We start from the raw sequence: 21740 nt of genomic DNA, 5'->3' as shown, positions 1-21740 counted from the left end.
AGTAAAAAGAGAATTATTGGCTACTGGGGGAGGCTGTTAGAAGGTAAAAAAATAACAAAAAAACAATTGAATTCAGTCAAATAATGTACAAGTATTTGCTCAGCCTTCATAATATATGTGTATATGCATCACCGTGGGTCAGAGGCATCACATACCAAAAGATCAGTTCATACAAAAGTGGCAAAGAGAGCTCATAAGTATGACATCAACATTTACGTAGAATTTCAATAACAAAGACCACACCGTATGTACTGTATGGGATAAAGTAGTTTCATTTGGACGGCTGGAGGATCAGAGATGATGAGGAGAGGGTCGAGTTCAGTGGGATGTTTGGGGTCAAGGGGAGGGATGAAAAGGGGTTGAGTGTGTGGAGATGGAGACTTCGAATGGAGTTGTGGTGAGGCTGAAGGTGTCGAGACTCAGGGTCGAAGACACATCTTGATGAGCTTTGTGTTTCGTAATCCCCCCTGGAGTTCATATCCAGGATCATCTTGTTGTGAGGCAGCAATGCTAGCGGCTGAGCTACTGTGCCATCCTGCTGAAAAGGATGAGAGGAGAAGAACAGGGTTTTTGGGTGGACAGGGTCATGAGAACTGAGACAAACTTGAGAGAAAGGGTGGGATGCACCTACATCAGTCACAGCAGGTGATTGAATAATGAGACACAGGTGGATCAATTAGCAAGGTCCAGGCGATTTGATTTGGTGGGAGACAGAAGAGAGACCTTAAACTATCTATTTAAGTATCTGCTGCATTAAAACAACCAAACAAACAAAGAAATAAACAAAAAAAACAGTATTATACTATTTGTAATTTCAGAATGAACTACACCAGCATTTCTAACAGAATTAACAGATAGGGCTGGATAGAAGATCTGCAAACTCTGTCATGACCATCGTTTTGGAAATAAGTATCATATTTTGTTGAGTGTAAGAATGTAAGCTATATGAATTATAGAGAAAGCTATTTGCTGAAGTATTATTTAGAAAGCCCATCTAAATTAATTGTTTTATCAAAATCAAATAAGCTAAAAGTTATCTGTAAACTACGTTTCTTCTTGCAGAATGCCCATCCTTTGTTTTAGTCATTGGTCCCTAACTGGTGGGTTGCAGTCCAAAAGTGGGTCACTGGTCCATTCTGAATGGACAGCAAATGACTCGCGACTAAGTCAAGTTTGTAAAAAATACACTTTATTTTAAATTTCCGGCACATGGCTCTAATTTAAAGTGTAGTTTCCTGCTGTTCAGCAATTATTTTATTTCCCTGTTCTTGGAATTATTTGTCCTATAAACATGCTGTGCCTTTGCAGCATTTTTATGTCAGTGATGTTGAAGCAATAATATGCACTTTTTTTGGGTGCAGTGCAATGTATTTAATAAGTTTTAAATAACTGCACTTTATTCTGGCAATCTGGTTTATTTCTTTGTGTTCCCAAGGTACGTGTTGTATACATTTTATTAAATAAAATTGAATATTTGGTAAAATATCTTATATGTGGACCTTGAACTAACAACGAGGGGAAAAAATCTGGACCCCGTAGCTGGGCAAGTTTGGAACCAATGGTTTAAGTTACGCTTGTTGTACTTAAGCTATGCCATATGCCATCGTTTATTCAGGGTTCCCAAAACATTTCTATGACTTTTCAAGGCCCCAGAAGAGTATTTTTTCATGCCCTACTTGCCCAGGGTTTTCAAACAGACCCAAAGTTTATTCAAACATAATATCAGCTTGCTGTCCTACATGAAGGTAGAGAGGGAGCGTGGGGAGAAAATGGTAAACGAGACATCACACATCGTAACGTATTTGAGCTTTGTTAGGTCATCAGCTACAAAAAGAAATTTGGCATTATGTTATTACGTTATGTGTAAGGTTATCATCAGAAGATTACTATAACAATTTTGATTACACACAACAAACTTCCAGGACTTTTCCAAAACTTTCAATGGTTTTTACTAATTCAATTACTTTTCCAGAGCTGGTTTTCCATGACCTTGTGAATCCTGATGGTTTGGTATGCTTCTGCTTCATACCCTGTGGGCATGGTCTTGATCCACCTAAATAAAGTAAATAAAATGAACAATATCTGTAAGTGACTTTGTTCCCTTCAGTTTTGATGCCAGGTCCTGATGTCACAGAGACTGTAGTTTGTCAGCTCCTCTTTCACACAGACTCTCTCTGGTGTCTGTCAGTGACTCTCCTGACAGTCATTTGAACAAACAGGGTATTCGGGTGTTTAAGCAAGGATTGACTTGTCATTAAGGATCAAAATTTCAGCATCTGTACAAAGCTTGCTGTATATGAAACAGACTGGCATGCTGCTTTGTAGGAGCAGCATCTTTTATGTTAATTCTGGGTCGACACAAAAAAAGAGATTTTGGGTGAAGTCAATCAATTTAGTTCAATGTTATTTACATTATTAAGATAATCTCTAAAGGTTGACTTCAAAGGTAGGGACATCTCTCTTGTCTTATAGGGACATCTTGTGGCCGTAGCAGGTACACACACTCTTATCCTTCAACTTTTCTGCAAAGTAAATATCCTGATCAACTAAAGCTATCAAATAAATGTAGTGGAGTAGATAAAACAAGCAGCATGAAATGGAAATATTCAAGTAAACTACCTACATGTACATCAAAAGTGTACCTAAGTAAGCTACAGTACTTAAGTAGATGTTCTTTTGGTTTTGACATTTGCATTAAAAGTGAAACTCTTTCCATTTATTGTATTAGAATACGAAAACTTCATTGATTATGGGGTAAGATGTGATATGTTACCGTCACTCTGATGTAAAGCATAAAGAATTATTAAGACGTAAGTACGCCAAATATGCCAATATGTAAAGTGTGTAAGAATATCAAGATACATGTCATGCTACATTACAATGTGAAAAACTAGTATGTAAAGGTTTTCATTTTATTTTCTCTTGCTGTTTAAGTTATGCATTTAAATATTCTTGTATAACTTGTTTCTTTTGCACTGTGCCTAGATGCTTTTCATGTTTTATGTAGAGCACTTTCAATTGCCTTGTTGCTTAAATTTGGTTTATAAATAAACTTACCTTGTCTTGCCCTTTTTGTGCTCAAATTGCTTTTGTAAAAGCTTTGTGAAACCCTATTTCATTTTATACAGATGTTTTTATATGACATATTTTAGTATTTATATTGTACTGTAAGAAGTCAATTCTATTTTTTACAATATTAAATTGATTTTTTTTCTGTACCATACATTCTAAACAGATGTTTTTACTAGTATCTTTATTATTGGTATTTATTTTTATTTGTTTATTTTATGAAGTTACTTTTATTTTCAGATTTTCAATATATGATATTGACAATTTGTTTTTTTACCCTATATTTTATACAGTTGTTTTTTAGTATGTTCATTTTTATTTGTATCTATTTAGTTTTTTCTGTTTTTATATGTTTCTTGAATAGAGTAACTTTTATTATATTTACTCTGTTCTATTCAGATTTCGATTGTATTACGTTGACTTTATCACTTTTTACAATTTATTATACTGGTAAAATTGTTTTTTTTTCTTAATAAAGTGATGCATTTTGTAAACATATTCTAAAGGGTTAAATTACTGTATAGCACAAATGAATATAATAGATAATAGATACATAATTATTAATTTATTTAGGTAGTATTAAACTGTATAACAGGCTACATTGTTTTACACAAAAACACATTTTTTTTTCAATATTTTGCAAGTTCTAATGTTTTGAAAAGCATCAAATCAAGCATTATGTTTACTTTCCACTAACATCACAGTTGATCTTAACGTAGCGTACTTGCCATAAGACGAGCTGCAGCGCCCCCTCAGGCTGAGCTCGGTACTGCACAAACCATCAGTATCAGGCGGAGGAGGAGGAGGCGTGTGACAGTCCGCAAACATCGCCTTCGGCTGACCGAAAACAACCCAAGTGTGTGTTGGTGCTCAATAAAAACAGGTAAACAGTGAATTTCAAAATGATGCTGGATGTGTTGTGCACCAGCATTTCATGTTTTGTTTGTGGTAACGAGGCTGTGATACACGCGTTATCCTGTCTCAGCGGACTAGCTAAAGTAAGCTAAGCTAGGCTAACCGTGAAGCTAACTGGCTAAGGCCCGGGCTGCATGAGGCCGATGTTTATGCTAACAAACTCCTCGATAACTTTGAAAACATTTCCATTTCACGTTTTAAAAGCCCAAAAGTGACACGAGTGTTTTGTAAATGTTAGAAATTAAGTTTACACAATGATATGGTGCATTGAGCTCGGCAAGGACAACATTAATTGTTGAGATGGTTAGCAGACGTTAGCTTAGCCCTTTGGCTGCAGGCTGTAATATTAATCTATATAACAAACATTCACAATACCTGTGTTGATCGATGAGGCGATTGCCCTAATATTAAAGCTATAATGACACGTTTTTGTTTGCTTGATTAGTTGCAGTCAGTGTTATCCTGTCAGGAAAGATTATTGTCAGAAAATCTCAGTCTTAGAAATTAATTGGAAATATAGAAAAGCATTGGAAGTTATATGCAAAACAAATGTATCTGTGTCTATTTTGTGTATTTCGTTTGTTGGCTTGAATGTCACGTCCCTTTGCAACAGCAGCTTCACATTTTAGGACAAAAAAACCAAAAAAAACCCCATCCATTTACATATTAAGTTGGTAAAAGAAAGGCCAAACTACAGGCTAATATCTTAAGTGAGGGCTGAATGGCAAGGAAAGCAGACCATTACGTATATAAAAAGAAACAGTTTCCCTTTATTGTCAGTAAATACATAGACATGTTTTTGTCATAAAGGGAAAGTCACATGAGGCTATCTAATAAAAGCAGGTTATATATTTACAATAAGTCAGCAAATAACTTGCATCTTTAAAATTTTAAAAGAAATCTTACTGCTTTGTATTGTTTTTATGTACACAAAATGTGCTCAATGATCCCCAATATTAATATAACAAAAGATTGTGACATTGATTAACATTAGTATGCTTGACTTGTATATCGTATATCGTTATATATTTTTACAAAGCATACTAATGACAGAGCAAATAATAAGTTTCCCATTATTTTTCCCACATTTTCTTTCTCCTTACCCTCCCACCCCCAAAAGAGAGACTGTAACAGAAATAAAAACAATAACCAAAATCAATCCATCAGCAACAGTCACGACAAAACTTTAAAAAAGCAATGAAAAGTTAGAAATGCACAAGATGAGGAGATAAAGAGTAAATTAGTAGTTAAAACTAAACAGGTGTGATGGAAAGAGGTCTGTGCTGGAGGAGATGTGATCAACAGCTGGTAGATCATTTCCACATATTGTGGGGCTGCCCAGCCATTCGGTCGTATTGGCAGGAAGTAACACAAGCAATACAAAACAAATTTGGTGATGGAATTGACTGCTCCTTTACTACAGTCTATTTGGGCAACATTGCAGCTCATATTTTTGGCCCTAGATAAATACCTACTGAAGATATTTTGTTTTATTTTGATTATTTTGTTTTTATACAGGCCGTACCTCCAACAAAGACTGACTGGATAGATAGTGTTACTACTAAATACGGGATGGAAAGAACAACATTTTTATTAAACTTATTGACTGATACATTTCTGCGGTACAGGGAAAAATGGATTGTGTATGTGACCTCACAAGATGATTACTGAATACTTACCATATGGACTGACTTGTATATCCATCAGTGCAATTGCTCGTATACAAAGGTGACGAATTGTATATCAGTATTCTTTTGGAAAATAAAAAAAGTATAATGAAGTAAAATGTAACAAACGAGGAGGCTTAGTCATCACAACCAAGCAAGGAGGCCAGAGATTCAATGTGAGTTAGGAGAAGTCTCCAAGTTCCTTTCAAAAGAGTTTAGGGAATCCTTCAGGTAAAATCTAAGTTTCTCCAGACTCATGGACAGTATATATTTCACCCACCTACTGTGAGTAGGAGGTTGGACATGTTTCTATTAAAAAAGTATGAGTCGCCTTGCCAACAAGGTGGTGGTGGAGTCAGACTCCTTGTATGCTTACACATATTTATCCAATAAAGGAAAACTGATTCTGATTCTAACATAACATTAATGCCAATTATTAGAAATACTTATCAAAACTAACCTTACCACAGGCATATTAGTAATTCTGATATAACGCTTGCCCGCTGTTATCTGTACTTTAAGACTGAGAGTCACAATTTGTGTTTTGTGCAGAACAATTACTAGATCACTTCTGATTGTGGTTTATTATTTTGATGAGAAATAACTGATGTAAACACCAGCGGAGTAAAAGTTGCTGAAAGTTTTTTTTTTTTTTGCAAAGACATGGTGTGGTAGCCAAGCTATATGTTGAAGAAAATCTCTGCACACCTGAATGTGTCAGGTGCGTCGGAAGAGGGAGCAATCTAAAAACGACGAGAGAAACTCTGGCACACTGTCCAATTTCCTTCTGATATATTTATTGAGGGGAAAAAAACGACGTTACCTGATGAGACCTTTTTTTTTCACTCAATAAATATGTCACTAGTAAGCTGGCCAGTGTGCCAGAGTTTCTCTCTTTGTTTATAGCCAAGTGTTATGTAAAATAATCTCTCAGAAGAGCGCTGTGTGTGCAATTTGTCCCAGTCAAATATTTATTTTAAGAAAGAAACTCTTTCGTACAACCCTCCTCTCCTCTCCTCTGTCTCTTTCACTTCCATTACTCCTGTCTTTCCTCTCGCCCATGTTTCTTTTCTCTTTGCCTCTCTACAGCAGCCGTGCCCCGCCGCGCCCCCACCCCCAGCGGAGCCGTCATGTGGCAGGAGGCCCGCAAACACGAGCGCAAGCTCCGTGGCATGATGGTAGATTACAAACGCCGAGGAGAGCGACGGCGAGAGTACTACGAGAAAATAGTAAGAAACTTATATAATTTATCTGTCTGACCAATGAATGCAGAGATATTTATTCCTGACACAGTGTAGATCTGTGGCAGGAAGCCAGAACAGATCAGGTCCTCGGGGTCAGCGTGCTGTTAGCTTTCTCTGGAAAGATGCTGGAGCACATGATTACTGGAGTGACGAAGATGATTTCTGTGGAAAAAGTCCAAATGCTTATCTTTCTCAAGAGTTTGCTTTTCAGCTGCTCACAGTGCAGTGTGTGAACAGATAAAACAGACAGTAATTAAACATTGGCACGCCCTGCAAAGTAATCACTCTCTGACGGATATCTTTCCCAAATCCACAATAACTTCATTCAGATGAGCACAGAATTAAAAAGATCACCTCGTCCATTCATATCTTTCCAAACCTCTGTTGTCCACTTGGATATTATCATTGTGGTCACTGTGCTCATTATGTGAACATAAGAACACCCTCTGACCTGAACATATATTTTTATGATATATTTACTTATGCTTTGACAATAAGGCGTTGGCCAGAAACTATGAGAGACAGCTGTTAGCTGGGCTGGCACAGGCACCTCAAACGTCGGTACCTTTTCTTACTCTGATGAAGAAATTCTTTATGTTGAAGTGTTAGTTGCTGCACCTTATTAAAAGCTCTGACTGTAGTTGCGTGCTCCAGATCTCATGTTTTAAGCTTCAGCATTGGCTGAGACTCTTTCACCTCCTGTTCACTTTCTATTTCTGCCAGTTGGTTTTTGTTCTAGCTGTCGACACAGAGCCAAATTTAGACCTGAGATGACAGATGAAAACAATTAACTCTCTTGCATCAGCATTTTGAACAATAATGAAAAGATGTGTGAGCTAAGTTCGGCCTCAGTTCACAAGACACGGTAAAGCACCACGTACACGAGCCTTATTTGTTCTTCCGGTTTAAACGCAAGATGTAATTTGGGAGATACAGTACAGCACTTTGTACTATATTTCACTCTATAATGAGTTATTTTTATTTAGCTACATATAAGATGGCATCTTCTAGTTGTTTGACTGCCTCTCGTTTTGTCTCGACAGAAAAAAGATCCAGCTCAGTTTCTCCAGGTTCATGGCCGAGCATACAAGATCCATCTGGATCCTGCTGTGGCGCTGGCTGCAGAGAGCCCCATTAACATGTGAGAAAAAAAACACACACAAACACAAACAAACACACACACACGCACACCAGATGCTCAGTGCTTTTTAGATCTCGCTGATCAAATTTTATCTCTTCCTCTTGTTCTGTGAAAAGGATGCCGTGGCAAGGAGATGCCAACAACATGATTGACAGGTTTGATGTACGGGCTCATTTGGACTACATCCCCACCTACACGCCTCCACTGCTCAGCACATCGTGAGTCTTGAAATTACATAAAGTCACATTGAACCTTAGAATCTGTCCAATATGAATCTGTGTTTGTTTATGCTTTTGCCTTATGTTTGTAGAGACATTCATGCATTCTTCAACAATCATTTTACAATTTGACTTTAAATGGACTTGAATCAAACACAAGTAATGGATAAAAGAGAGGTGTGTAAGATCATAATAACAACGCCAATATCAGGTTACCAGTGTGGATCATGAAAATGTTAACGGGTTGTTGGCTTGCATACAGATATGTATTTACAGTATCAGATCTGTCAGACTACATGGTTATTAGTAGGGCTTAAATCTGTGGATATTTTATCCATTTTTGATTAAAAATGAGAGTTGAAAAACATTTAACTTTGATTAAAATGCTAGGCTGGTCACTGTCACCAACCGTCCAATCACAGGGGAGGAGGGGCGGGACAAACACAGCAAAGACCAACAAGCACAGATGACAAACACAAGCGCAACAACACATGTCACTAATGAAAATTTGATCAGACAAAAGCCTAATGACTAACCAGTCTACCAGATGTTTACAGCCCTAGTTAATACAGATGTTGGGCCTCATGCAGCAACATTCTCTTAAATTGATCTTATATTTTCTCCTAATTTTCTGGTAAGAGAAAAAATAAGAGAAGTTAACTCCAGATGTACCAAAGACTCATAACCCCTCAAATCTGCCCTTACCCAGGTGTGCTGCAAGTACACATGCACAAAGATTTAAATACATTTAGTAAATCAAAAATAATTGAAATAATTAAAGAAAAAGCAGCAGGTCCTCATACATACAGTTTATATGAGAAGCTGGAACCATGAAAAGCTTTTTCTTTTAATAAATAGTTGCCAATTAATTTGTAATCAATTGACCAGTTGTTTCAGATGTACTTGTAGATTTTCATATTTTTGGTTTGTGTGCAAAAATCTGAATATGTCAAGTCAGTATCTAATAGTAATAGGGTAAAAAGTACAGTTTTCCCTCTGAAGTGTAGTGGAGTAGAAGTAGAAAGTGGCATGATATTAAAGTAGTCAGGTAACCTAAAAGTAACCTTAAATGTGTACTTAAGTACAGTATTTAAGTCAATGTACTTGGTTACATTGCAGCTCCGGTCAGCAGAGGGAAGCATAGTAACTGAAATTAGAGTCAATGGGATCAATTCACCAAGTAAAGAAGTATTCCTTTAGCCCTGAAATTTAATAATCCAGTCATTACAATAACTCTAAAATATCACCTAAAGTTGATTATATAAATGAATGAATGCTAAACATTCCTCAAGTATAAAACTAATTTTTCGAGATGTTTATCTTTGTACCTTTGTAGCTTTTCACCACTTATAAAAAAAAATCTTTCCCAAGAGAAAAGCAAAAATGAGAAAACATTGATGAACTTCAAAAATCAATGGGTACTAACAAAATAAAAGCTAAAAAAAATGTGTTTGTTTATTGTTTCTTGCATTAGGCCCAGTGTCTGTGATCATGTCCATGATATTGCACATTATGCCCATTGGCAGAATATAAAACAAATCTTCTACTCTTCTACTCTCATTAAGGACACCAGAGCAGGAGATGGAGGAGAGGAAGTGCAATTATGAGCGATACAGAGGCCTCGTGCAGAACGACTTTGCCAGCAGTGAGTACCACTGACTTCATGACATCTAGTTTCATGTTGCAACACTGTCAAACTGTTAATGCATGTGTTCTTATTGTGCCTGTAATGGGCTGATGACCTGCCCTCAGTGGGTTTATTTTGCTGTTGTTTTGTGCTCTCAAACTCCCCGCTGTCCTCCTACAGTCTCTGAGGAGCAGTGTTTGTACCAGATCTACCTGGATGAGCTCTATGGTGGCCTGCAGAAACCAAATGAGGATGAAAAGAAAAAGTATGTCACTGTAATGTTGTTAAAATGTTTGCTTCATCAGCCCTGTGCATATAAATGCACAGTGGGGGGCGGGGTCTTGTTGGCCCCATTTGATGGTAGGGGAAACACTGGGGTTGGCTGTCTGTTTATAAATCCTTAAATCCTTTCTCTTGTTGTGCAGACTGGCTGAAAAGAAGGCCACCATTGGTTACACCTATGAGGACAGCACTGTGACGGAGCCCGACCCCCAGTCAGACAAAGATGAAGACAATTCAGAGAACAGTGAATCAGAAGAGGATGAGGGCATCCCGGATATTGGTGAGGAAATGAGTTTGGTACTAATGAGATTTTCACATCAAGAAACATAAAACTTGAGAGACACTTTAAAAAGAAAACGGTAATGCAGCTTCAGAAACAAGATTCAGAGCAGAAACGGTCCGCTGTGGTGTAACAGCTGCTTTCAGTTTGTAGATCTTCGTTAGTTTTAAACATAAACGACCATATCTGGCTTAATATAGATAGAGTTGAAGCAATCTTCAAACGTTAACAAATTTAAAGCGACGTACAAGGATATGATTTTCATGAGGTACAAATAAGGGGTTTGACAGTCACGCGGTGTTTACAGGGATTGTTTTTTGTTTGATTTTTTATTTATTTATTTATCTCTTCTCTTTTTCTGTAAGTATATGTTTATTTAAATTTATATATAGATGATTAGAATTCGGTCTATATAAAAAAAGGAAGCGGGTCAGTTATTTTTCAATAACTGATGGAGAACTTCTTCTCACTCCTTTTCGGGTATGTCTGTTTGTTTGTGTATGTTAATATGTTCATTTTTTTTTCATTTCCATTTTTTTTTATTACATATTCTAAATACATTCAGTTCAATTCAGTTCAATGTATGTAGAAATTATTATTCAATCAAGCATGACGGCTCAGACATATTATTATTTACCTGCTGTGAACTGAGGATCCTCTCTGTCTGCTGTGTTAAAAAAAGCTTTTTGTGTGTGTGTGTGTGTGTGTGTGTGTGTGTGTGTGTGTGTGTACAGATGTGGAGGTGGATGTGGATGAGCTGAACCAGGAGCAGGTCCTGGACCTTAACAAAATGGCAACCCCATATGGAATGGCCGAAGGAGACTTTGTCAGGTAACATCTCAGTGATTTTATCATCATGTCATCAAATGTAGAGCAAAGTGAAAATACAGGTTTCAGGTGAAATTCTTTCTCAGGAATAACCTCTTGAGATTTACCATCTTGTTTTCAAGGGGGTCCTCGACATATATAGTATAATGTAGCACAATTAGACATAACATTTAACAGAAAACAAAAGTAACAGGATGACTAAACAATACAAATATGACAAAAACAAAGAGGCAGCAATGACAAAACAAAACAAAAATAGACAAAGATTAGACAACAAAAACAAACAAGAAGATACACAAAATCAGGAGAAACTAGTCCAAATCAAGCATGAAATAGATCGAATATAGATCATAGAGAAGTGTTAATGTCACCATCAAGTCATAAAGTTCTAAAACATAATTTAAAAAAAGTTCAGAAAAATGCCTGTCAGCTCTGTAATGCGTCATGGCTGATATTCTCTTGCTTTTATAAGATTACAGTATGCAAAAAAGCTCAAGAATTTAAAAAGGTCACATGAAATGGCTGAATATTTTATGCTGTGATGGCTGTTTGTGTTTGTTGTGTTTGTTTCTGTTAACATGATACCTCTTTTTTAGGATGTTGAGGAAAGACAAAGAGGAAGTGGAGGCCATCAAACATGCCAAGGCTCTGGAGGCGGAGAAGGCCATGTACTCTGTAAGAAACATCCACTGAGGAGTGTTTGTGTGCGCTGTGATCGGTATTTGACACGTTTTTAATGACATTTTTGATCATCATTTCAGGGACGGCGTTCTCGTAGACAAAGGAGAGAGTTCAGAGAGAAGAGACTAAAAGGAAGACAGATCAGCCCACCAAGGTGATTTTCTGTTCTTCTTTTATCCTGTTTATCCTGATTAACGGTCCACTGTTAACCCTCCGTTACCTCAAAGCACTTTTAACTTGTGTCCTTGTCCTTGTGTATTTCAGCTATGCCAGGAGAGACAGCCCAACATATGATCCCTATAAACGGTGAGTCGCCTTTTTTTGTTGTCCGCTTGTCTTTTAACCCTTTGAAACTTGAGGAAATTTGTTTGAATTCTTTCAAAAACATTTGAAGAAGGCAACCAGGAACTTAACAAAAAATGGCCCAAAAATTAGCAGGGTATAAGTAAAAAGTTATTAGAAAATTACCCTAAAATAAGTTACCAAAACAAAAAAAGTAAAATATATTATTTATATTATATAGTATAATATATTTTTGTCTTTTTGAACTTTATTTTCTGATTTCTCTCTCAGACCAGAGTCGGAGTCTAGCTCTGAGTCGCGGTCACGCTCTCGTTCTCCCGGTCCAGAGAAGATCACCTTCATCACTAGCTTCGGAGGCAGCGATGACGAAGCAGCGGCGGCGGCGGCGGCGGCAGCAGCAGCAACGCAAACAGCCGCTCCTCACTCTGGACACGTCTCCTCCAGCTTGCAGCACCCTGCAGGTCATAGCAGGGGCTCCCGGTCGGTAACTTTCCGTCTTCCTGGCTTTGCATTAGTTATTTTCCTCTTGCAGTTAAATTTGTGTCTGTTGAAATGACCACAGCTGTTGAGGCAGAAAGAATACTGACGATCAAATACTGATTTATGTGGGAGGTGAGGTGGATTTAATCAATTAAAATGTTAAATAACAAATTGACCAATTTTGCATGTGCGTTAAGCATCGACACACATTTAGTTTCTGATTGTGCATGTCAGATTATGGCAATGCAATAAGTAGGACAATGTGTGATATTTTAATATTTGATCATTCATACTTACGAAGTCAAACATGTGACAGTAAGATTTCTTAAAAACAAGAAAACAGAAGTATTCTGAATATAGGCTAGGTGCTGGGCCGGTGCCCTCACTAAAACGTGTCTCTGTTTGTCCAGGAGACGGAGATCATCCTCCAGTCGTTCCCCTTCCTCCTCCTCCCGCTCTTCATCACGGTCCTCCTCTCGCTCTTCTTCCCGTTCACGCCGTCACCGACGTGGACGCGGAGGAAGAGATGGGCGGCGATCCAGGACCCGGTCGCGGTCGAGACGGCGTTCCAGGTCTCACTCCCGGGGTAGAGGAGGGAACGGAGGGGGCGCATCCTGGAGGCGACGTGACCGGACACGATCGCGGTCCAACGACAGAGGGAGAGACAGGGACAGAGACCGAGACAGAGACAGGGACCGGGACAGGAGACGATACTCAGCACGCAGACGGACGAGGTAAGACCGCCCCAGTGTCTTCTACCGATGCTGTATAGTTTTACAACGCACATGACAATGACATCAGCTCACTTTCCGCTTTCTGTCAGGTCCCGCTCCAGCTCACGGCAGGGGGGCAGTACGAGGCGAGGGGGTCGGAGCAGTGGAGGCCACCGGCGAGGAGACAGCGGCAGCCGCAGTCCCTCTCAGTCCCCCAACCGCCCCAACCACAGCCCCTCCCCTCACAGAGGAGCCCAGCCCTCTACCCTCACTATCTGCGACAAGCTAAGAAAGTAAGAAAACGCTGAAACAGCTCATCTGTTTTAGTAGAAGCGCTTTTGACATCTCACGTGTAGCTTTATTTAACTGCTTAACATTTAACACACTTTCTACTGTAGTATTTGTATTTTGTTGCCTGAAAAGTTTGATTTCATGGCAGCTTTTCTGAAAAATTGCATTACATGTTGCTATGTTCATAAGCATTTTCTTGCAATTAAGCTGCAATGTCAAGTGAAAATTGCAAAAATAGCTACAGTGCTATATTGGATTCCAAGTGTACTATTATGAGCATTTAGTGTTCTCAGTCAGCTGTTAATGCTGTTAGATGATAGACTCAAGGACCGTCCCCATGCTCTTCTCCTGCCTTCTCTGCCTGAACAGCACGACATAACACAGCACAGCATGATCTCATCACTACTCTGCATTTGTTTCTGCTTGGACAGAAACCCTTCAGGTGCAGTTAACGTCAGACACTGATAGCAAAACGGCTCGACTGTTGATAAACCTGTAAATAACCACCATGTAACGCTAGCTAAGTGATGCTTACAGTTAACCCATTGACTGAGTGAGTGTCATGCACTCTGGTCACAGCAGCTCCACAGTGAAATGAGATTTTATCTGTTTTTGATAGTCAAATCTGCAGTAAAGTTGATGTGATTATACAAAATTTCAGGGTTGAGCAGAATTCATAGGAATTGGCTGAATTTGCATCAGTTGTTGCGATCGCAACATTGCAGAGTCCTGACTGATTTATGAATGCATTATCATGTTTTTTTAATTCCTTATGTGTACCTTGACTTGATGAAGAAACACTTTAGGATATATTCATCAACCCAGCTAACTGTCTTTTGTCTTCCTGTCTGCAGGCCTGATACTCCGGGTGGTAAAGAGACGGGAGCTGCCAAAGTCAGTAAGAATTTGATCTAGCTGGGTTTCTTGCTAAAGCCTACGCCTCCCTCATCCCTGACAGGCTGACATGGTTGTCCACCAGACTGGGATGTGGAAGCGATTGTTGCCCACAGAAAATAAAATGTTTTTGTTTTTTTTTCTTTTTTTTTTTCCCCCCACAAAGTGGACATGCACTGCAGTCAAAGCCTTTCAGCTATTTTGCAATTGCCATTACAGTATTCTTCACCTTCTCAAGTGTTTTGCTGAGAAGAAAGTGAACTTGCAACAAAATGACAGACTGAATTATTGCTGCCATCTCTGTATGGAGTGAACATCTCAGCACCCTGTAAAGTCATTACGTCCTGATTGTGCTTTTAGTGTGGGTTGTGCATGCATGTATACATATATACATGTGGGTGAGAGAGTGCAGCGTCTTTATATCTGTTTGTAGTCTCGTATACAGTATATCGCATATCAGCGGCCACAAGAGGAAGATTTCTTTTGCTACTGACTACAACTTGTCAGTATTGGACATGTGATCATTCAGTAGTGACAGAAAAGGTTTGATTAATTAAGATGGGTGTGCTCCGGACAGCCGTATCTGGGCTTGTTTTAACAAGCCGCAAAGCAAGCTGTCAATCTTAAAAATGAAACGTTTTATGTCCCACGTACAGATTGAAGACTTAAAATGAGCGTTAAGGGAATAGTTTGATGTTTTGGGAAAATGCTCTTATTATCTGTCCAGAAGTTGCATTAACTGAATATTTTCTGTCATTGGCTGATGAAAAAAAAAAAATTGAAACGATGACAGAATAATAATATGAAGGCCATCTGTCATTTTGACACATCAGAACAAATGATTCAAGTGAGTCACACACCTGCCCAGTTGGTGGCATGCACATGTTAATCAGCTCTTTTCCACTCTTTGATCTCAAGTACGTGACCTAGTTGTTTATCTGGCTGTAGCCATAGCATTTACAGGCTGTATCACTAATAACCACTGCAAAATTTTGTGGCACGTATCTTAAAAAAAACTCAATTATTGCGGTAGCGTTTATGAACGAGGTGAAAAAAGTAGAGCTTATCAGTTAAATGTCCGATTACCACAGGCTACCACAGCAGCAGCTAACAACAGGCGCCGAGCCCCTTAGCGTTCCAGTAAACTCACGCCATCACCGAGAGGCTTGACTTAGTCGTTAAATCCATTAATAGTTGTAGGGTAATGTTCGCCGTGTGTTGCTAACCGTTAACCCTGTCGCTGTGTGCGTGCAGGTAGAGTCTCACAAACTGTCCCCGTTGCAGACACTTTCACAGCAGTCTCATGTTAAACAGAGCCAGAACGGCTGAGGGAATCAATATGCTGCGCACAGCTCCACAAATTAAAAAAATTAATTAAAATTTTTCCAATTTAGAATAGTTTATACGGAACAGAGAAATCAGGGGCGCCCACTGGCTCACCTGGTGGAGCGGGCGCACCATGTCCGGGGGCTGTGTCCTTCCTGCAGTGGCCTCGATTTCAGTTCCACCCTTGGCCTTCTGCTGTGTGTCACCCCCTTTCTCTCTCTCCCTCCCACGCTTTAATTGTCCTGTCTTATAGAGACCAAAAAAAGCCCCCAAAAATAATGTAAAGAAAAGAAATAGAGAAGTCGACAGCACCTCCGTGGCTGAAGCATCAATCATTCACTGTAGGACACTAGTGTTACTGAAACAATAGAAAAAAGAGGGGTTGATTTGTTGGAAAATGAAAGACAAGCAGGTACTAAAGATAACATTTATCAGCCAGCTGCAGCTAATAACAAAATAATGGATTTTCTCAGATATTTTTACGACCCTTTCTGTCAAAATGACAAGCACCGAGAAAGTAACCCAACTGTTCCTGACTCACAGAGAGTCGAACTCTAATGTCCGCAACACGTGAAGCTACTAGGAGCAGCCGGTTGCTTGTGGTGCTTCACATTTAGTGTACAGACATGAGAGTTGCATCGATCTTCTTGTGTCACTTTCTGCAGCAGCATGAATAAGTGTATTTCCCAAAATGTCAAACTATTCCTATAAGATCAAACAACATGTTTATATGTTTCTACCATTCTGAACCAGTTACTGTCCTGAACCAGCTTCTCTTCTCTCTGCACTTTTTTCCTGGCAAACAAGAAAAGATTTGGATAAACTCCAGCAGTCAGACAGTCAAATAGAGTGGAGGTTATAATCTTTTTCTCTGCAGTGTTGTGACCTGCAGTTTTTCTTGCCTGGCCAGGTTTTAACGGCCCAGTGATGGGTGTGTCAGTAACAAAATGCCACTGGCTCTTTCTTAACTTCATAAGCTCACCGGACCTGAACTTGCCCTTGTTTCACTTTACGAACCTCTGCCCTTCTTCTGCCAGCAGTTTGCCTCTGTCCACACACACACACACACAAAACACACACAAAATACATACATACAGCCTGTTCAGCCGGTAAGATTCAAGTGTGCTTGTTGACTGAAAAAACATCACGTGCAATTAATTTATTTGCAGCCTTTTTATCTCCACCAGCTACTGTACATAAAGATGATAATAACACCAAAACTGTATGACTGCACAGTGCCTTTGATCTCTCTCTTACACACACACTCACACACACACACAGTAACACACATAGACACTCACTTCAGTCAGGCTGTGACAGGATGTGCTAACACGATTGTGTCACCTGCAGCCCAAGATGACCCCACAGGAGCGGCTCAAGCTCCGAATGCAGAAGGCGCTCAACAAGCAGTGTGAGTACAGCAGAGGAGTTGTTTTTCGTGTACACGATAAAAACCGTACAGACCTGAATCGCGGACATGTTGAGATGGATCTGTTGTACGTTATGTCACAATATGCAAATCAGAAAGTTTTTTTTTTCTCTGTTAAATCTCCTTTGGTTTTTCCTGTCCTGCAGCCAAGGCGGATAAAAAAGCAGCTCAGGTTAAGATCCAGCAGCAGGAACACAAACGACAGGTGTGTGTGTGTGTGTGTGTGTGTGTGTGTGTGTGTGTGTGTGTGTGTATACACGTGTACGTGTACACGCAGACTCTGTTGCCCTGCATTTCCCCTCAGTGCTGTGTGTTTATTTTACAGGAGCGAGAGGGAGAACTACGAGCCATGGCACGCAAGATTCGCATGAAGTAAGAATCTGTGTGTGTGTGTTAAGTGGACTGTTTGGTATTTGTGTGTTGCAACTGTCTGACCGAGAGACTCTGCGTTTAGGGAGCGTGAGAGACGTGAGAAAGAAAGGGATGAATGGGAAAGACAGTACGGGCGACAGAGCCACTCGCCTTCTCCTTCCAAATATGGTAAGACTTTAGGTTTCTGATCACAAACGGCCATATGGATCTGATATATTAATCTGTTCATTGTGTGTGCGCACAGTCTTGCATCTCAAACAGCACTAACCAAAGTATTCAATCAGCAAAGCGTCTTTTCTGATTTGCTGGCATCAGTTTCTGCTCCGACAGTTTTACAGGCTGTAAGATGTTGTGGCATGCTATTGTTCTGACGATGTCTCTGTGTCCTTTGTCCCCTCAGGCCGAGAACACAACTCACACAGAAGGTATGTGAGAGGCCACAAGAATCTGCACGGCTCCATTGAAGCAGAATTGAATCATGGGAGTCCTTCACATTAATGCACAAACACTGTCTTAGAGGTTCATCAGTTCATCACAGCAGCAGACTTTATATGCAACACTTAAGCTACTCAGCCACCAAATCAGCGTTTCAAGTGCTGAGAGAGAATTCAGGGCCAAGAGCAGAAATGATCCAGTCATACTGAAAGACGACACTTAGGGCTCAACACTGCAAATGATTTTTCTGCTTCACTATATTCCATAACATTATTTAACCATTTGAAACTTTTGGGAAAAGATAAACACAGGAAGAAGCTACAAGAATATTACCTGAAATTGATGAAAAAATGAATAAAGAAAGAAAAACGAGGTAAAATAACAAACATAGATCTATAGATGAAAAAGTTAATAATTATAAATAAAGTTTTCTGGATATTTTTTCCGATTATTATTATTATTATTATTACTAGCTTTTTAATAATTTCTCCTTTCTCAAACAAATTTTCAGGTCATTTTTTTTGTCGCCTTTTCCTAACTTCTTGCAATTTGTGGGACGTCTCTTTCCAAGTTGTTCATTCCCTTTTTAACAATGTTTTCAAAAGAAATCAAATACAAGTACACAACTGTACTATTTAGTATGTCCTAATACAAAGTAGGAGTGTTGGGGGGAAAAAATCAATACAGCGTAGTATGAGATATTTTTGTGTGGCAATATGGTCCACGTGATACATTTAACTGCAATTAAAGTGACTTCAGTGAGATGAAGAGACTGAAAACTTTGACTAAATAGATTAAAAAAATATGTTCACACATCTTTTCCTTTGGGGACATAATTAGCAATTTCAGTAACTAATGAATCGCAATATATGTTATTGTAATACATATCGCAATATTTTCAAATCGCAATAATAATGTATTGTGACTTAAATATTATGATAATATTGTATTGTGCGGCCTCTGGTTATTCACACCCCTAAAAATCACCCCTAAAGTTCTACTGCATCCAGTCACATTTTGCAGAATGAAAGCCCGCATTTGCTTTTCTTTCCCACAATCCTCTGTGACCCACATTCCTAAAACTAAATCTTGAGTTATGTGATGTTTAACGATGCTGTCAGCATCAGTAATATTTGTCTTTACATTCAGTAATGATCAGACAAAGTGCTTCTTTTTGATCTCTAATTTTATAGCTAAAAAATTAACTAACCAGGCTTTAAAGAAATGGAAAAAGACACATGCACATTTTGCTGCGCTTACCCTCATACAGATTCATTTTTTGTATTTTTTTCCAGGAGGTCCCGGTCCCGGTCACGGAGTCCATACTACCGATACTGAGCATCTGTGGAAAACATCCCCCAGTTTTTCACTGGCACACAAACTGTCCAACAAACAGCCTAATAATGTGGAAATATGAAGAGAGGAACTATGATACACATATGTACCTGAGCATTATGTCCTCTGGTACGTGTCTGCAGAATCTAACACTTTGACTGTGGTACCTTTACTTTCACTAATTACGCAGCCGACTGGTTGAGCCAAGCTGAGTTTGATCTGCCCTTTTTCATTTTGCTTCTTCTTGTGAAGAAACCGCAGGTTTGTTAAATGAGTTTCTTCCTCTGCATGCTCCTTTTTTTCTTTTTCTGCTTGAACAGTTCTTCTCAACTCGTCTGGAGACGTGCGTTTGTATTTCAAAGTACACGATACTAAGCAATATCTCACCTATTACCTCAAGTAGTCTTCATGTCAGCCTTTTACTTTTCTCTAACAAGAAATGCTCACACTAAAAGACCAACCTACATGAGCTTATGTACAGGATATTTATACACATCCATTTAAAACATCTTAAAGAACTTGTGTATTCAATCATCAATCGCTCTTTTTATACTCTGTCCTCTGCCAACTGGTAACAGCAGACGATAACATTTTTGCTCTCAGTAATGTGGAATGTTAAATACAGAACAACAAATAAAATTACTTTGAAATTATTTGTTCATTTTCTTGTATTCCTCTATTATTGCTGATTCATTTACACAATGTCTGCAGGTCCTTAAAAAGTATTTAAGTGTCTTCAGTTCAGGCCTTAAAAGCCCTTAAATGTCTTGATTGCTGCATGGAGGGAAAAAGTATCACCTTCACACTTTGACCGTGCCGCACGAGTTTAATGAATTACAGCAAACAAATTCAATGGGCCACTTCACAATGACTGCACCCAAAGAACTGGAGCACACAATTCACTTAAATATTTAATAAGGTGCAAACGACTAACGTTTCAACACAAACTGCATCTTCAGAAGAGTCAAAGAGTCATGGTAGAGATTGAAACATTTAAATAACCTCCATGACCAATGACAGCTCTCAGTGAAAAAGGAAATGTGAAACAACAATAAAATAAAAATTCTCTATAACAGTATGTAATAATACAGAGTATTCTTAAATGATTTATGGATCAAATATCTGTATGGAGGAGGTTACTTAAATGTTTCAATCTTATTCACCTTATTCATTTTTTTTAACCAATTGGTTTTATTTGTTTTCCACACAAACTTCAGGTATACATCAGCTTGAATGCATTTGTGCAACATGTGATGCAGACCTACGATTATTACCGAGACAGTAGCGGATACAGAGGAGCAACAAAAAAGAAACTCCACCTGCATCTTTTTAAAGTTCCTTAACCCCAACCTGCCCGTTCCCCATGTGTCCTTCTCCAACTTCCATTACACATGTAAAAAGTTTCTCACATATGCATTATAGAATAAATGAATAAATAAATTGTAGAATAAATGAATAAATTTTTAAGTGAATTATGTGCTCCAGTTTTTTCTTCAGGTGCAGTCCTTGTAAAGTGGTCCATTGAATTGTTTGCTGTAATTTGTTGGTTGTGTGAGCACTGACCTCCGCCTGCGGAGGGGCTGAAGTGCAGGAAATTCCTTCAACTCCTGTCTTTTAATCACGGTCACATTTTATCTGCATGCTTCACCCTCCATTCTGGAGGCTCTTGACTTGATGTATCACAGTGTGCTTCAATTCATCACAGGTGACACATTTCTCTCACATTTGCATCTCATATGAAAAGGTGGGATGATCCCCCTTAATGAACAGAAGCTAACAATATTGTGTGTTTATTTTTAAGGCCCCACCTCAAAACTGCCAAGTTCCCTCAGCTCTCTGGTTGAATTTAAAACACAGTACTGACAACGTCGAGTCTCAGGACAACTTAACATTAGCTGAACTTCACATTCACACTGAAGGTGGAAAAGATAGATTCAGATGTTACACTGCCTTCAAATGAAATTGGCTCCAAAAACTGTTTGTTAGAGTCTCTTTTTCCATGTGACCATTTCAAAAGGTCGTGCTTGCGTACCTGTATTCACACTTGCTTTTTTTAAGTGTAAATATGTAAACTGCGCATCTTTCTGTTTGAACTGTATATGTTACTTTTGTACATACGTCTCTCTTGAAAAAGACATTCTGGCCTCAACTAGACTGTCTGTTTAAATGGAGGATAAAATAAAAAATCTCTTTGACTTTATACTTGCAAT

The 21740-nt window shown here is 38.8% G+C and overlaps 1 protein-coding gene across 2 annotated transcripts; it reads left to right on the top strand.

Moving 5' to 3' along the window:
* The first annotated feature begins 3849 nt into the window (after positions 1–3849).
* Positions 3850–20183, top strand: LOC121943049 (CLK4-associating serine/arginine rich protein). 2 transcript variants are annotated; one of them, XM_042486420.1, is made up of 21 exons: positions 3850–3948; positions 6738–6880; positions 7939–8036; positions 8153–8254; positions 9820–9899; positions 10062–10146; positions 10307–10443; positions 11178–11274; positions 11868–11946; positions 12033–12106; positions 12217–12258; positions 12526–12735; positions 13146–13469; positions 13559–13741; positions 14594–14633; positions 17310–17370; positions 17535–17593; positions 17714–17760; positions 17843–17928; positions 18161–18185; positions 19491–20183. In XM_042486420.1, exons 2-21 carry the CDS (start codon positions 6782–6784, stop codon positions 19531–19533), a joined length of 1971 nt encoding a protein of 656 aa, XP_042342354.1. In that variant the 5' UTR covers positions 3850–3948; positions 6738–6781; the 3' UTR covers positions 19534–20183. The 2 variants fall into 2 exon arrangements, with proteins under 2 accessions (XP_042342354.1, XP_042342355.1); XM_042486421.1 differs by lacking the exons at positions 17843–17928; positions 18161–18185; positions 19491–20183 and having other exon boundaries at positions 3850–3947; positions 6737–6880; positions 14594–14637.
* The last annotated feature ends 1557 nt before the right edge of the window (positions 20184–21740 follow it).

The sequence above is a fragment of the Plectropomus leopardus genome, chromosome 5 (genome assembly GCF_008729295.1).
Source record: "Plectropomus leopardus isolate mb chromosome 5, YSFRI_Pleo_2.0, whole genome shotgun sequence".
NCBI lineage: Eukaryota > Metazoa > Chordata > Actinopteri > Perciformes > Serranidae > Plectropomus > Plectropomus leopardus.
This window is presented reverse-complemented; position numbering and strand designations above follow the sequence as displayed.

Coding starts and splice junctions, on each gene's coding strand:
- LOC121943049 (XM_042486420.1), top strand. CDS start 6,782: ATGTGGCAGGAGGCCCGCAAACACGAGCGCAAGCTCCGTGGCATGATG. Junction 13,470..13,558: donor TCAGCACGCAGACGGACGAG/GTAAGACCGCCC, acceptor GCTTTCTGTCAG/GTCCCGCTCCAGCTCACGGC. Junction 14,634..17,309: donor AAGAGACGGGAGCTGCCAAA/GTCAGTAAGAAT, acceptor TGTCACCTGCAG/CCCAAGATGACCCCACAGGA.